The sequence below is a fragment of the Urocampus carinirostris genome, chromosome 6 (assembly GCF_059441175.1).
Source record: "Urocampus carinirostris isolate Australia breed hairy pipefish chromosome 6, RoL_Ucar_1.0, whole genome shotgun sequence".
NCBI classification, from domain to species: domain Eukaryota; kingdom Metazoa; phylum Chordata; class Actinopteri; order Syngnathiformes; family Syngnathidae; genus Urocampus; species Urocampus carinirostris.
This window is the reverse complement of record NC_142354.1, coordinates 193,183-210,660: the sequence shown is the minus strand read 5'-3', so window position 1 is coordinate 210,660 and position 17,478 is coordinate 193,183. Positions and strand designations below refer to the sequence as shown.

General features: G+C 37.9%; 1 protein-coding gene across 1 annotated transcript; it reads left to right on the top strand.

Moving 5' to 3' along the window:
* Nucleotides 1-159: 159 nt before the first annotated feature.
* c6h1orf50 (chromosome 6 C1orf50 homolog) lies at nucleotides 160-16,023 on the top strand. The gene is made up of 5 exons (XM_088337365.1): nucleotides 160-519; nucleotides 4,257-4,372; nucleotides 7,479-7,565; nucleotides 11,027-11,158; nucleotides 15,797-16,023. The coding sequence occupies exons 1-5, from the start codon at nucleotides 471-473 to the stop codon at nucleotides 16,001-16,003; spliced, it is 591 nt and encodes a 196-aa protein (XP_088193491.1). The 5' UTR covers nucleotides 160-470; the 3' UTR covers nucleotides 16,004-16,023.
* The last annotated feature ends 1,455 nt before the right edge of the window (nucleotides 16,024-17,478 follow it).

The window sequence follows — 17,478 nt, the reverse complement described above, 5'->3', positions numbered from 1 at the left end:
CAAAGTTGCGTGGGAGGTTGTGCAACTCAAAATACGTTTAATTCAATTTACCGCCATTCCCAACACAGTTAGCATACAGGATAATCACTTTTACTTCCGGTTGGTCTTTTCACAATAAAAAGAAAAACATAGACAATATTCCACCACAGTAATCTTGACGTCATCAATACGCGCTGGTTGGTACGAGTCGGTAGAATACGGAGCAGTTTCGATACTGATACTGTCTACGCACGGTGGAAAAGAACAACGTCCATGTTACGCGCATTTACCAAGAAGTCAGGCCGACATCTCTATATATGGCTCGCATATCAGTTTCCAAGTAGGGCTGTCAGAGGTCGGGCCTACTACTTAGATAACGAAGGGAGGCAACGAATTCTGCTTTCCTCGCAAAATAAGCTAGTTACTCAACTGGGCCTGAGCAAATTCAACTAAATTCTTGGAGAGCTGCTAAACACTTGACATTAAAAACAATGGATTTAACTGTCCACCCCAAAAGCCAGACTGACAAAACTTCCAAAGGTAACAAAACTTTTTTTTAATTTTAATTTGTATTGAATCAACAACGACTATATAGTAAATTAATGAGCGCGAGGAATAACAAATTTAATTGTGATATTGGAGCTTTTCACCCGACACTAATGATAGGTGTGTCCCACAACAAATATTATATCGGTTATTTTTAAGGCACATGGTATAACAAACGTGACTTACATCATCAAACTCCATTACCTTCACGGCTGGAAAAGGCAAAGACGTTGACTCACTTTGTAACAAAAATCAAATATAGCCATGTTTATTTGTAAGCCCCTAATCACAGGAAGTCTTAAAGGACTGTATAGAATACAAACTACCGTTACACCATCAATAATACTAGTCATTACACCCCCCCCAAAAAAAAAATAAAAAAAATAAAAATAAATATATACAGTGGAACCTCGCTTCGACCATAATCCGTTCCAGAACCCTGTTCGAAAACCGATTTGTTCGATCACCGAAAATCGTTTTTCCCATTAAAAGTAATGTAAGATCATTTTAATCCGTTCCAACACCCTGATTCCTTACCATGAACGTAAACCTGAAGCTAACCCAGGCTAATCGTACGTTCGCGTTAGCGTAATCTTCCGTACGAAAGATTATGATTACATGAACGTGTACAACAAAAAAAATCAGGTCGTTTACACGTCATTTTTGTCTCCACAAAAAGTGGTGAGCGGTTTAAGGATAAAGAAAATAATTATGAATAGGATTTCTTGCCTTTGTGAAAGTCTGCAGAGGCCATGCTCTATTCTCTCGAAAGAAGGGAAACTTGCACACCTTCTTCATATTTTGCTATTATTTTTTCTTAAATGCAATAGTTGTACGCCCTACCCTTCTTTTTTCACCTGTAGCAACTTTGCTGCTTGTACCGACCCTCTTTGGAGGCATAATTAGGAGCTAAAACACTCAGTTCACCGATATCTAAAGCGAAAGCAAAAAGAAGTCCGTGCGCACGTCATAACAGTTCTTCACGAGGGGTGGGGGCAATCTACACCCTTACGCCGCTCAGCAACGCACCCTAGCGTACCGGCGTTCGAACTCCGATTTTTTGAACGAAAAGCGAAGCAAAAATTTCTTGAAATTTTTGGTCGAGAACCGATTTATTCGAACTGAGAAAATACTACCACAGTAGTACTATACTAATACAAAAATATTACTACAGAGATATTACCCAACTACTAAAGAAATACTGTACTTCCAACAATTTTCTACGACGAAAATACTACAGAAATACCACTACAATACCACTACAGCAATACTATGATACCTAAATAATACTACTGAAATATAATGACAGAATTACCCAAAAAAAACCTACTATGGGAAAAAAATACTTCTCCAGAAATTCTATAAAAATTCCGCTAGTCATACTATTATACCAAACACTACGACAGAAATTTGACAGATATAAAAATAATAAAAAATAGTTACATTAATGCCAAGAAATTACTCCGAATATACTGCAAAAATACTGCTGCAAAATACTTCAATATACTACTAAAATAAAAACACAGATCTGGTCATAAGCACAGAGTACAAAGACGCTGAATTTCTCCACATGGAGATCCTTGCCGTAGATACAAACTGATGAATCGTATAAGTCCACGACAGAAAAATAATGAACATTTTTTTCCCCTGAAATTAAAGTGTTTGACATACATACAAGATCTTTTTTTCAAACATTTGTAGTTTTAGAAGCCTTTCTTCAACTTTTACATATTTGTATACGATATTAGTTGTTGAGGCAGACAATATTGTTAACACATTAAAACAAGTTTTCGCTCTTCACTTTTACAGAGAATTCGGCTTGTTTTGAATTAGTGTTCCCCCCAAAAAACTTAAATAATGATTTTTAAGAAAAGTGCAAGCAAAGTTCTTTTGTAAAAAATGTCACAAAATACTGCAAACAAAGATATCAACATATTGACCTTCAGTGCAGGCTGCGCTGGGCAAGGAGGAGAAGGAGTGTGCGCGCCCTGTGTATCACCCAATCAAATAGCTCTGAGTGCTTTGCTAGAGCTTCTGGGTATTTAACCCAAAAGTTTGTTATGTGGCTTTTCATTGTAAAGTGTCTCAATGATCATAGATTGTTTATTGAGCTTCCATATAAAGGATTATTTAACAATTTACAGTCAAAACATATACATAGGGTTCTATACATAAACTGTACAGAACCCATAAATCAGTGAGTAAAATCTCTGCTTCGCATACACAAGAATCGGCACCGTTTAAAACAGTACATTAAGTAAATGCTCTGATTCTGTCTTTTTATATTCTTATCTTATCTCTGAGCCATATGTACTTATGGTAAGAGCAATTCATGGCCCACGAGCAATAGGTTCCTGACCCCATGATTAGATGCATTTAGTACTTTCAAATATCTCGTGCATCTCACACTTAACCCCTTAACGTTCTGAAACAAATACATGTCTGTACGATGTCACCAGTCTCTGAAAATACATCATACCAAGTATCATTTGAATGCCTAAACTCTTGGGATTCAATATATTATAAAAGAAATGACCATTTTAAAATATACTCATTACAGATACATCACGATCAGTCTAAAACATAATCTCCAAAACTATAAAGCCGACATAACTCCTGAATTACTTCCCCTGGCCGTCATCAAATTCGTTAAATGTTCAGTAAAATGGCTTTGTTGCATCAAGGACAATCCAGGTAATCCAACTGTGTGAATTATATACTCCAAAACACACAATAATACTGACAGATAAAAAAAAATCTGCATAAAAGCATGTCTGCTTCGTTCTACATTTCCTCTTGTAGTTTGTTCGTTTCGCTCTATAACTCCCCTTTTAAAATTTACAGACTTGTAAAATTATTTACAATATGGTCATTAGCCTCTGCCCTTTCGATTGACACTGCTCTCAATAGCAGGCTATTTTTCACAGCCCGTAGCCCACATTAGCCTATATGGGCCTGTTTGATGAAAGGGACATCACCTCCTGTAGTTCCGAATATCTTCAGCCAGTTGTAACCGATTCAAATAATGATTGACACTTTGGTTAAGCAATGAAATTCCAAACATAACTTCATGCCATTTCCTGTGGGTGTATTCAAATCAGAGCCAAAAACTTGCACAAGGCAATCTGTGATTTATTTTTATGCACCATTACTACGCGCAAGTGTGCACAATCATTGATTTCACTTCTGGATAGAGGAGTCAAACATTTACAACTCTTTCACAATGTCCAAAGTAGAAAAACAATTGCTAAGGTTTTAGTGTTGTGAACTGGACACCTTTGGAAACGCCTAAATCTACCCTTAGAAAAATGTGTGATTGTGATCAAATTTGGCAAGGTACCAGGTAAGGCTTCAAAGTATTGTCTCACCCGTTTTCCAGCTACGATGCCCATGCTACACTGATCCACAAGCATTTAACTGCAAAAATAGATTTAGGCGGAAAAAAAAACTATGTGTTCCAACTCGCATTACTCAATGTTAGCAGCAATTGCAGGGATTATTTCAGTTTGGGACAACTTCAGAGTGTTACCTTTCAAAAGAGACCAAAACCGCCCATATTTTTCAAATGGTTCAAACACAGCATTCAATTAACTTTGAGTATGTCTTGGATGGGCATTATAGGTGAATTTTGCAAAAACTTTAAGGATCCAGGATATTGTGTTGTTTCATTCCTGCCTTGTGCCACGTTGTCATGTAAAATAATTTGTTGTAAACATTGTCTTGTCCTGCAGTGACTCTGGTAGAGAGCAGTACTGCCCCTGGTGGATTGGAACTCGTAAGCTCTTATCAAACCATGAGAGTGGGGGAAGCCTTGGATCTGGTTGCCTTGGCAGAACAGCTTCAGAAAGTAAGGGCATTGTTTATTTACTTGTTTAATTTAAATTGATCATTTTGTCTTCATTATGTGAAGGGTCGCAAGAACAAACCAATACCATCGATTTATAGAAGTGTTGACAATTATTGAGCCACTCAGTACGTTAAATCAATGCAAATAAAAGTGCACACAAATCAGACGCTGAGAATTGTAGCAAAGGTTTGGTCCAGCAGAGGGCGCCGATACCGTTTTTATCTAAAAGCTAACATTTTTAAAATATTTGTTTATTGAACATTGCATCATCACAAACAAAATTGGCATAAAAGTTTTAACTTTGTAGATAGATAGATAGATAGATAGATAGATTGTAGTAACTGTTTCACCATAAAACAAAGTTAACAACCTTCAAGGGAACAGAAAGTGCTGCAGAAATTGTTGGTTGGATCCGTTAACCACTAGGATCGTTGCAGCACAATTTCCTGTGGTGTGTCTTGGGCAAGTACAGCCTGGTGGCACCAATACTTAAATGAACTACAACTTAACTCAATTTTGCTTCTGTTGTTTCCAAACCGGGGACCTTTCGTGTCCTAGAGAAATGTGCTAACCACTGCACTACGGAAACCTGCTGCAAAGGTACAAAGAGAAAAATCGGAAAATGGGTAAATAAAAAAAGTAAAAAGAAAAATAATACCAGACAATTCCCTCTGCAATTGTGAGTGTTGAGGCTGGATCTGGCAGTTGTTAGTGTTTACCGTTAGCATGCAGTTGTTAGCATTAAGTCGTTAGCAATAAGGAGATGCCTTCAGGGACAGTCTAAAAAATATAATTTATAGTAAAAACATAGTAATAACACTCTTACTACACTGTGTAATAACATTTTGAATGGGGCCATTCAATTTGACTAGGCCCATTCAAATTGAAGAAGGATATTCCAATTGAATTAGCATGTAAACATTAGCATAGATAGATAGATAGATACTTTATTCATCCCAGCAGGGAAATTCTCACTTCCAGCAGCATCCCTGCGCTGGAGGACAAAACAATAATAAAGCCAAAAGAATACAATACACAAATACCCAATGTGTTGTGTTAATACTCAATGTAGCGTGCTATATAGAGTATCTAAGATAGTGCTACAGAGAATACACACTGCTATGAAAATACGGTAATATGCAATGGGGGGTGTGGTTTAATGTGGGCCTTTACTCCGCTGGGCTGAGTTAAAGAGCCTCGTGGCATGAGGAAGAAAAGATCTCCTCAGTCTGTCCGTTTTACCAGACTGTGATAGCAGTCTGTCGCCGAAGCTGCTCTTCTGTCTGGAGATAATGCTGTGTAGTGGATGTGATGAATTGTCCATGATTGACCGCAGCTTTTCCAGTGCCCGTCTCTCAGCTACTGTTGTCAGGCTGTCCAGCTCTGTGCCCACAACAGAGCTCGCTTTCCTCACCAGTTTATTGAGACGAGAGGCATCCTTCTTCTTGACGCTGCCTCCCCAACACGCTGCCGCATGGAAGAGGGCGCTTGCCACAACAGTCTCATAGAATATTTTCAGGAGCTTTTTGCAGATGTTGAAGGATACCAGCCTTCTGAGGAAGTAAAGTCGGCTTTGACCTTTCCTACATAGAGTTTTTGTGTTGGCAGTCCAGTCCAGTTTATTGTCCACCTGGACACCCAGTTATTTGTAGGTCTGGACAAATTCTACACATTCTCCTTTGATGGTTACAGGAACCGGGTAAGTTCTAGTTCTCCTGAAGTCCATAACTCCCATCTCTGTCAGTTTCCTACTAAGTAGCAGAGGCTGTATGGTATTGAAGGCACTGAAGAAGTCCAAAAATGTAATCCTCACAGCCCCCTTGGCCCTATCCAGGTGAGAGAGGGTCGGTGTAGCATGTAGACTATAGCATTCTCCACTCCCACCTTCTCCTGGTAAGCAAATTGTAGAGGGTCAATGGCGTGGCGGACCTGTAGCCTCAGGTGGTGCAGCAGCAACCGCTCCATGGTTTTCATCCCATGTGATGTAAGGGCGACCGGCCTGAAGTCGTTGAGTTCCTCATGTCTTGATTTCTTTGGGACTGGGATGATGCATGTAACACCTTGCTTGATGTGTTAGCATAACGAGTTACTATGTAGCCGTTAGCATGTAGCTGTTTGCATGTAGCTCTTAGCTTATAGCTGTTATTCTATAGCCGTTAGCATCTAGCCATTCGCATCGCTTATTAGCATGTTGCTGTTAGTATGACTTGTGAGCATGTAGTTGTTAGCATGTAGACGTAAGCATAACTTCTTAGCATGTAGCCGTTAGCATGACTTGTTAGCATGACTTGCTTGCATGTAGCCGTCATTTTGAATACTTAGCATGTAGCCGTTAGCATTTACCCATTAGCATACCACTTTAAAATGTAAACGTTAGCATAACTTGTTAGCATGTAGCTGTTAGCTTTGCCAGCCCTACACTTTGCCACTGTGCTTACAGCATTGTTGACAATGAGTTAGCATGGTATCAGCTAGCCCCAACTATTATTTGCAAGCAGTGCATATAGCTGTTGGCATCTACTCGTGAGCATCCACTCGTTTGTATCCACCATTTTGCCCATGCTTACAGCACTAGCTGTAATAAGTTGTGCATTGTGAAGGCAACCCCTACGAATGACATGTTTAACCCTACACAAAGTGGCAGATTCTTAAGCACATTATGAATCATTTTCATTTGGAAATGTTGATCATATTCAAAGATTTAACCCAAAAAACAAATTTGTCGACATCATTTTGAAAAGTGGGTTTATGTTTTGGATATATTTTTTTGTGAATGAAAAAAAATTCTACACATAAAATGAAATGCATTGCTCCTTCTCTTTTGTTTTGTTTAACATATGTTTGTATGTATTTTTGTATATTGTCAAGTTCATTGAAAAACATTTGGACTTTTGATTGTTTTCTTATTACGGAATATTCTGTTGTTTTGTGCACATTTTATCCATCTGTCCAAAACATCAATATTTGAGTAAAGAGGAGGGAATTAAAAATGTTTTTAAGAAATTAGATTTATCAATTAAGTAAAAAAGTATTGACGATTCATAGATTATGAAAAACAAATCGTTAGTTGCAGCTCCAATGATCTGAAAGTGTTTTTTTTTTCCAGGGAGACGATTTTGTTAAAGCCAATGCTTGCAACAAACTCTCTGTAATTGCGGATCAGATCAGATACCTCCAAGAACAAGCAAAAAAGGTGAGTGGGTCATTGGTGTTTATACTTTCACCTAAGACGCAGCTTGGGGTGTCCCCTGCCCACTGCCGAAGATATCTGGGATGGGCTTCAGCACCCCTGCGACCCTAACGAAAATAAACGGCACAGAAAATGGATGGAGGGATTTAATTTTTTTTCTAAAAAATAAGCAACTTAAATCATACACTTCTGAGACAATAAACCATGAATGATGTTAAAATAGTCAGTTAGTCCGGAAGCTGACATTTATTTCAACTCAGACAATGAAAACTGAACATCTACAATGTGCAACAGGTTTGCAGTCACAAAATGTCCTGAACTAAAATGTCGACGTCTTCCTGGGAACTGTATAAAAACCAAAATGTGTCCATACTTTGGTTTTAAAATATATGGCCAAAGGCCTTAGTTCTCATTGCTCGCTTTCTTCCTCCATTTTTCACTTTCGTTTGCTTTCCTGCATTTTTATGTATTGCATATAGTGTCACAAAAATCAATTTGGAAAGAAACGTCGATTTCAAAAATCGCCAAAAGTAAAATCACCATATATATATATATATATATATATATATATATATATATATATATATATATATATATATATATATATATATATTCATTCATTGTTTTTTGTCCCACCCCTAATTTAAACAAATAAATGTTTGGGTGGTTTTAGTTAAAGCACTGTTATTTTATCCGTGTGATTTTGGAAAAGATAAAATCACATTTGACAGTAATTTTATGCAGAAATGGAAGAATTTACAGAAGGTTCAGATACTTTTTCTTACCACTGTGTGTGTGTATATATATACAGGGAGTGCAGAATTATTAGGCAAGTTGTATTTTTGAGGATTAATTTTATTATTGAACAACAACCATGTTCTTAATGAACCCAAAAGTCTCATTAATATCAAAGCTGAATATTTTGGAAGTTGGAGTGGGGCTTTTTTAGTTTTAGCTATTTTAGGAGGATATCTGTGTGTGCAGGTGACTATTACTGTGCATAATTATTAGGCAACTTAACAAAAAACAAATGTATACCCATTTCAATTATTTATTTTCATCAGGGAAACCAATATAACAGCTCAACATTCACAAATATACATTTCTGACATTCAAAAACAAAACAAAAACAAATCAGTGACCAATATAGCCACCTTTCTTTGCAAGGACACTCAAAAGCCTGCCATCCATGGATTCTGTCAGTGCTTTGATCTGTTCACGATCAACATTGCGTGCAGCAGCAACCACAGCCTCCCAGACACTGTTCAGAGAGGTGTACTGTTTTCCCTCCTTGTAAATCTCACATTTGATGAGGGACCACAGGTTCTCTATGGGGTTCAGATCAGGTGAACAAGGAGGCCATGTCATTAGTTTTTCTTCTTTTAGACCCTTTCTTGCCAGCCACGCTGTGGAGTACTTGGATGCGTGTGATGGAGCGTTGTCCTGCATGAAAATCATGTTTTTCTTGAAGGATGCGGACTTCTTCCTGTACCACTGCTTGAAGAAGGTGTCTTCCAGAAACTGGCAGTAGGACTGGGAGTTGAGCTTGAGTCCATCCTCAACCCGAAAAGGCCCCACAAGCTCATCTTTGATGATACCAGCCCATACCAGTACCCCACCTCCACCTTGCTGGCGTCTGAGGCGGACTGGAGCTCTCTGCCCTTTACCGATCCAGCCACGGGCCCATCCATCTGGCCCATCAAGACTCACTCTCATTTCATCAGTCCATAAAACCTTAGAAAAATCCGTCTTGAGATTTTTCTTGGCCCAGTCTTGACGTTTCAGCTTGTGTGTCTTGTTCAGTGGTGGTCGTTTTTCAGCCTTTCTTACCTTGGCCATGTCTCTGAGTATTGCACACCTTGTGCTTTTGGGCACTCCAGAGATGTTGCAGCTCTGAAATATGGCAAAACTGGTGGCAAGTGGCATCTTGGCAGCTGTACGCTTGACTTTTCTCAGTTCACGGGCAGTTATTTTGCGCCTTGGTTTTTCTACACGCTTCTTGCGACCCTGTTGACTATTTTGAATGTAACGCTTGATTGTTCGATGATCACGCTTCAGAAGCTTGGCAATTTTAAGAGTGCTGCATCCCTCTGCAAGATATCTCACTATTTTTGACTTTTCAGAGCCTGTCAAGTCCCTCTTCTGACCCATTTTGCCAAAGGAAAGGAAGTTGCCTAATAATTATGCACACCTGATATAGGGTGTTGATGTCATTAGACCACACCCCTTCTCATTACAGAGATGCACATCACCTGATATGATAATTGGTAGTAGGCTTTCGAGCCTATACAGCTTGGAGTAAGACAACATGCATAAAGAGGATGATGTGGTCAAAATACTCATTTGCCTAATAATTCTGCACTCCCTGTATATATATATATATATATATATATAGGTCCCTTCTTGAACAATTATCAAACTGTGATAAAGGTCTTTATTTTCTGTAATGTACTGATAAACATTTGACTTTCATATAATTTAGATTCATTACAAACAACTGAAGTAGTTTGAGACTTTTGTTGTTTAATATTGATGATTTTGGCAAATATAGTGAGGGAAAAAAAAATCCATATCTCAAATTCTTTGATCGATCTGATTTCCGCCTATGTCCCGGGCCGTAGCCTACGTTCTGAGAGTGCCGGTCTTCTGGTGATCCCAAGAGCAAAGAAGTGTTCTGCTGGTTCGAGAGCGTTCTCCATCCGGGCACCGGTGCTGTGGAATGCTCTTCCCCCTGAGATCCGATCTGCAACCTCAGTGGAAATGTTTAAATCCAAGCTTAATCCAAGATTTAGGGCTTTACAAAAATAAAATGACTTGACTTGACTTTCATATATTTTAGATTTATTGCACACCAACTGAAATATTTCAGATCTTTAATTGTTTGATTATTATTGATTTTGGCATGTAGCTCATGAAAAACCCAAAATTACTATCCCAAAGAATTAGTAAATCATGAAAAGGTGCTCTAAACGAGCTATTGACCTTATCATTTGAATAAACGAGTCAACACTGTGGATGCGCTTAAGGCCGCTAACGAAGCATCCTAGGTCTCCATAACACCTCAGCAGCGCCAAAGGCTAATTGCCTCGATGTCATTTCTGCAAAAGGATACACGGCCAAATGTTGAGTGCATAACTGAACAATTATTTGAAGGTTGCCTTTTTAAAAAAATTAAAAACACTTTTTTATTGGTCGGAGGAAATATGCTAACTATTTGAGATATGGATTTTTGTTTTTTTCTCACTATATTTGCCAAAATCATCAATATTAAAACAACAAAAGTCTGAAACTACTTCAGTTGTTTGTAATGAATCTAAATTATATGAAAGTCTAATATTTATCAGTACATTAGAGAAAATAATAAACTTTCTCACAATATGCCAATTCCTTTGGAAAGACCTGTATATGATACAAAAAATGCTTATTGACAAGGGCATGTACTTGATTTTGATGTCCACATCTAGGTGTTAGAAGAAGCCAAAAGAGATGCTGACCTCCATCACGCTGCTTGTAACTTGGTGAAAAAGCCTGGCAACATGTATTACCTCTACCAGCGACCATCCGGACAAAAATACTTATCCATCATTTCTCCTAAGGTAATTTTTTTTCTAATTCTTTTAGTGTATTTTCACGACCATGGGGCGCATTGTGTGAAATGGCGTAGTGTCCATAACCGGTTCTATTTCTATATTCAAATTTAACACTACAGAGAATGCAGGTGCACGATAGGCCACGGGTTCCCTCTGCCTGCATAGAATGTTTCGCCTCGCGTATACATAGTGCAAATGCTCCATGCTGTACTGTTACTATTACATTGCCTCCCAAATTAAATGCTAACATGTTTCAGTAACGTTTGCACGAGGGGGGATTTCGTGCAGGTGAGGGGCGGATTTTTCGGCAGAACACAGACAAGCATACAAGTATGCATAATTAAAAATACAACGGAAGCAAAACTGAGTTTAGTTGTGGTTTATTTAAGTTTTTATTTCAAAGTAAAACACACGGTTAAAACTATCTTTTTTAAAAAGAGCTGGTGCAAAACAGTTTGGCACTAACATTTTTTACTTGTAATCAATAACATAACCGTCAAAATCCTCAACCTGTTTCTGACCAGAACAGCTTTCCTAAATACTATTAAAATGTTAGTTTTTTTCAGAGTAACTGTCAGAGTCGAACAACACCTCTGCCCAAGCTTCGACAATCTATTCTTTTCCTAATAATCCGCTGTAAGTTTCTGTGCCACCGTAGTCCTGGTGCGGTTGGAAAACTGAAACAGTTTCATAAAACCAAAGGATCAAGACAATAACTTTCAAATAGCTAGATACTCTATGACGTAAGCATCCATGAGCGTTTCGGCAAACAATGCATTGCGTGTGACGGTATGTGTCCTCTTTTGCTTCTGGGAAACGTGTGGTGTTCACACTGAAGAAGGCAATTAAAGGCACAGAATATTGCTTATAATTCGTATTAAGTTGGAAATGTGAACAATCCCACATAAACATCAGATTTCACCCAAAAATTTTGTAAGTGTTGACTCAGCCTAGACTTGAACCAGTGACCTCCCAGTCTCTGGAGCAGGCACCCAACCCTAAGGCCACCGAGCTGGTCGCTGTGCCACTTTTTATGACACAGGGGGACCGCACAATAGGGTGCGCTGCACAATTTTAGGGAAATGTAAGACTTGTATGCGCCTTTTGGTCGTCAAAATACAGTACGTCACAAAGGTGTACACTCCTTGCATTTCTGCAGATTCAATTATAGTGCTTAGTAGAACAACACTAAAGAAACATCGCTTTTTCACAATGAAAGGTAGTTTGTGTAAAGCTTATATATCATTGTCAATTAATGTTTCCCCTCAAAAAACTCAAAATATAGCTATCGATAACTAAATCCCTTTGTAACTAAAGTGAAAGTTCCTGAAGTGTATGGTCTGAGTACTTCTAGGCTGCCCCCCAACTCTTTAGTCTCTGCAGAAATGCTGACAGCAATCCTGTGCCTATCTTTCTTGGATAGTATTTGGATGAGAGGCTGTGCATGTTCACTCAGCTTCTTTGGAAATCCAACACAAGTCCTGTTTTGAGTGCATCCTGATTTTTAAAACGTTGGAGGATCTTAGCCACTGTACTGCAGCTCAACTTCAGGGTGTTGGTAATCGTGTAGCCTTGGGCAGCCTAATGTATTGTCACAATTAATTTTTTAATCAAATCCAATTTCGATGTGACGTTGTGTCATTGTATAATGTCACCTTTCACCTTTTCAAGGATTTATTGGCAGCAACCCTAACAAAGCTCCCCAGATGAGGGCGCTGTTTCCTTGCATTTAACCCCTGCACAATTCACGTAAAATCTCAATCCAAAGTAAATTGAATGTTGTTGTTGAACTGTTTGGAGAATCTGGACTGTTTGGTCTCTTTTGGAAGGAAACATCACTAACATTGAATGATCTAAATTGGAACACACATAAATAGCAGGTTTTTATTCTCTCCTGTATTTTTTTTGCAGATGAGTGTAGCATAGATAGATAGATACTTTATTCCTCGTAAGGAAATTCACACTTCCAGCAGTCTCCTTTGTTGTTTATTAACAGATTAACAGGATGCCCTCGGGGTGCTTTGTTGTAGTTTAGCCACAGCGCAGTGGATGACGTCACACGCTAGTCCAAAAGTTCGTCGTCCCTGCGGCAGATGGAAATCTTTGTGCCCAGGGATACACCACCTCGTGTTAGCGAGTCCACCTCCTCTCCGCTTCCTGCAGGCTTTCGTGTCTGTCTAACAGCGCTGAAGTCGGTTAGCTCCGGTCCGGGTAGCTCCGGGTGGCTCCAAGTTAGCGTCCGGGAAGCTAGACGTGAGCCACGTTTCCGTAAAACACAGCAAACTGCACTCCCTGTGCGCTTTGATGTTTTTCACCAGCACAGCCAGTTTGTCTGTCTTATTGGGTTGAGAGTTCACATTTACCATGATTACGGACGTTACCGAAGACTTATAACGGCGCTAGCCGCTTAGCTAGCTCCGGCTCTCCATCCACAATGGGGCCCCCTCATCACGCCGGCACGAGAATTCTTCAGGGCAAGGAGTTGATTCCTTTGTGCGTTAAAACCCATGTTCATAGGATAGAAAGTAACCTAAGTGTAGTTGTCAAGCATAGGCATCTTAGCTGGAAACCAGCTAGGACAATACCTTGAGCCTTACCTCTTCCCATGTTGAAGTTGATCACCATCTGAAAAACTAAACATTAGTATTTTACACATTTTCTAAGGCTATGTCTTGTTGTGACTCGTGACATCATACAGACACGCCTTTGCTTCACAACAGTCTGATGGCCCTGCCACTAGTATTAACCCTTGAATCAATAAATTGGATAACAAATTTCCACATGGGTTGTTATCTTTAACAATAAAAAAGTTGTAATCCTGTCATATTCCAAGTATTCCTCATAAAATATGTGTATGATATGATGCCATTTGTATTTCTAGTTTTTCCCCACTAATTATTGATTCGACTCATGTAAGAATGTATGTACTTGTAGGTCATGCATCCAAGGGTTAAGTACTTAGAAAAATAACAAAACTAGCACAGAAAATGCACCTTTCTTTTAAAATAAAAAATCTCATCAAAATTGCAACACTGGTCTTAAAATCACAATTAAATATTTTCTCAAAATCGTGCAGCCCTAGCCTCCAGACAGTTCCACAAACTTTCCACAGACTTCTTTTCATTGTGCCAAAGCGATGTTTCTGCAGTGTTGGATTTAACGTTAATAATAAAATATCTTTCGGAAATGTGAGGGGTTTACTCATTTTTGTGACATACTGTTCGGTAACTAATTTAGGTGGATTAGAACTAGTGCTGTAATCATAAGTCAATGTTCAGAAATGACAGCGTCAACATCAAGTATGCATAACAAAACTCCTAATGTTTGGGAGCATTTTAGCCTGAATACAGCCAATAAATAGACTACCTTTAGAGTTTGAAAAGCATACCTTGCTTATCATGGCAGTACCTCTGTGACGCACAAACACGAAAGAGAAACTACGTCATACAATGGAACTCGCCTCAGGAAGTTTCAAGTAACATTCAAGCCAATACAGTTTTGATGGCATGCATTGTACATTTTATACATGTACATTTCGCCATAAAAGAGACAGGGTTCGTACAGTTGCTGAAATCCTCAAAATACTTGAATTTTAATGTTTTTTTCAAGTTTAGGAAAATGCTTGAAGGTTGGGTTAAGTGCTTGAAAATGCTTGAAATTGTTGCCTGTGCAAATTTTTGGGCAGTTTGACTCTAGAATACACACAATAAATGAGGAAAAAAAGAAAAAGGGGAAATACAGCACAGATACACCTGCTCTGTGGCTTGTCATTAAGGCGTTGAAATGAAATGAAATGATCTGCATTTATATAGCGCTTTTCAAGTCAATGACTTCCCAAAGCGCTTTACATTGTGCTTCACATTTCCCAATAGCGGCCGTGATCTGTGCAGCCATGTAAGGCGCTAACCTGCTTATTGGGGGTATTGGGGGTTCAGTGTCTTACCCAAGGACACTTCGGCATGTAACACGGACAAGCCGGGATTCGAACTGGGATCCCTTAATCCTAAAACGATCGCTCTACCTCCTGAGCTACTGCCGTTGTCATGTGAAGCGCCATTGTGCCTTGTTGGTCGCACGACCAAGAGGGCTTTGGAAAACCAGCATTTTGGCTCTGCTCACTGCTCCCAAATGGCTCCTCAGATTGGTTTTTTTAAATGTTATATTATCAATAATAATAAAATATTATGCACCAAAGTATTTAATAATGAGTTTTTTCACATGCTTTGCAGAAAATCCCTGAAAAACACATTTAAAAAAATTAAAATATTTACAGATCTGCAAAAACAATTGAAAAACACAAATACATTTTTTATTTTTACACACAGAACAGATTTGTTGAACAATGCTGGTTTAAGATCAGGTAATTGTGTAATTTTGTAATTGTAATCCTGTGCAGTCCTTTGAGACATTTTTGTGATTAAGGGCTATATAAATAAATGTGACTTGACTAACAACAAACCAAAATCTGAAAAGACAAAACAATAAAATAAAAATTACGATTCTTTACTCCTCTGTTTGATAAATAAATGCACACACACACACACACACACACACACACACACACACACACACACACACACACACACACACACACACACACACACACTCTCTTTTTTTGTGATCATTTTTTTTTCTTTACTACAGGAATGGGGCCCAAGTTGTCCCCATTTTTTTGTTGGTGCATTCAAACTTCAACACGACATGTCCTGGACTGCTGAGGAAGATGTGACTAAAAGGGATTCAGAGATTGCTATCATGGACACGTTATTTAGCCAACAGATGGCTTTACCTTCTGACATTGAACATCCTTTTAAAAGCCTCTCTAATCAATTGAAAGATGCTGCTGAATAAACCAGGTTATTAAAAATAAATTCAAAAGACTCAGTGACTTTATTTTTCTATTTTATATGAAGGTAATCTATAGAAGTCCTAAAGTGCAATAATTCAATTAATAAAAACAGCCTTTAAAAATAAAAAGGCCGTAGCAAAATATATGTATAGAAATAAAATAAATAAAACTTACATAATTTCTATGGTTCAATTTAAAAAAAAATTTTTTTTTTAACAAAAAATGTTTTATTTCATTATGTAATTTTGCCCAATGCCATTTTGTATTTCCGAACGCTGTTTTGGCAAATGCTGTTATGCCAAAGCCTGTTTTTTTTCCGCATGACGTTTTGACCATTGTACGGCTGCAACCAACAATTATTTTCATAAATTAGTCGATAATTCTTTCGATTAACCGATGACTTGAATTTTTAGGAAACACATTTTTAATTTCTTCCTCTTTTTTTAAGTAATAAAGTTTGGGACTGATAGGAAAACAGTGCACAAAACAACAGAATTTTCCACGATATTAAGAATAAAAAAAAAATCCAACTGTTTATCAAATAACTTAAAAAACCCAAAGTACACGCAAATGTTTGCTACACACCTGAAAATATGTTACTCTTCCCACCACCCCATCCAAAGATCATATTACATTTGGACTTATACAAAACAAAAATGAAACAATAGCATTACATTTCTTTAAGGTTTAGCAACATTTTTATTTTCCGCAAAAAAAAAAAATCAATAAGTTAAACACACTTTTCAAAATCTTGTCAACAAAATTGTTAGTGGTTCAATCTTTGAATATAATAAACATTTCATTTGTGAAAGTGATATGTAATATGCTTAAGAATATGCCCCTTGAGTTGAGTTTAACATGCCTTCATTATTATTTTTCTTTTTACTTTTTTTTCTAAATTTATTTTCTAATTTCTTTGTATTTCTGCAGCACTTTGCTACCTCGAAAATTGTTAACTTCGTAGTGTTTGTTAACAAAAGTCGCATGAAACAGTCAATGTTCAGAAAGAAAGGAATTTAAAAAAAGTTGTATAACTATTATTAAAAACAGACCGTCTCAAAGCGCCTTCTGCTGTACTAAAGTGATACTACAGCTTTTCACTTCACAAGAAAATGCAATGCTCTTATTTGCATTTATTTAACATGCTTAGTGGCTCATAAACTAAGCAACACAATGGATCAATGAATAAATTAATTGCCAACACTTTTAATAATCAATTGTATTGATGCGTTGGTGCAGCCCTACACTATTCGGATTTTCCAGTTTTACACTTTGCAAGATGACTCTTGATGTCAATCAAAGTTGGTGAGTGGGGCCTGGGCTTGATCCGTAAGATTGAATATTTTACCTGGACATTGGTCATGCCAGCCCTTGTAGGTGACTTTTGCGGATAACATTGAAAATCTGCCTGGGGATGAGATTTTGATTAAAGGATTCTTTTAAATGCGCAAGATAATTGCTACCAAATTCAATGATT

Excerpts from the sequence above, each read along its gene's own strand:
- c6h1orf50 (XM_088337365.1), top strand. The coding sequence starts at position 471 with ATGGATTTAACTGTCCACCCCAAAAGCCAGACTGACAAAACTTCCAAA. Across the intron at positions 520-4,256 it reads GACTGACAAAACTTCCAAAG|TGACTCTGGTAGAGAGCAGT; the intron begins GTAACAAAACTT and ends CTTGTCCTGCAG. Across the intron at positions 11,159-15,796 it reads TATCCATCATTTCTCCTAAG|GAATGGGGCCCAAGTTGTCC; the intron begins GTAATTTTTTTT and ends TCTTTACTACAG.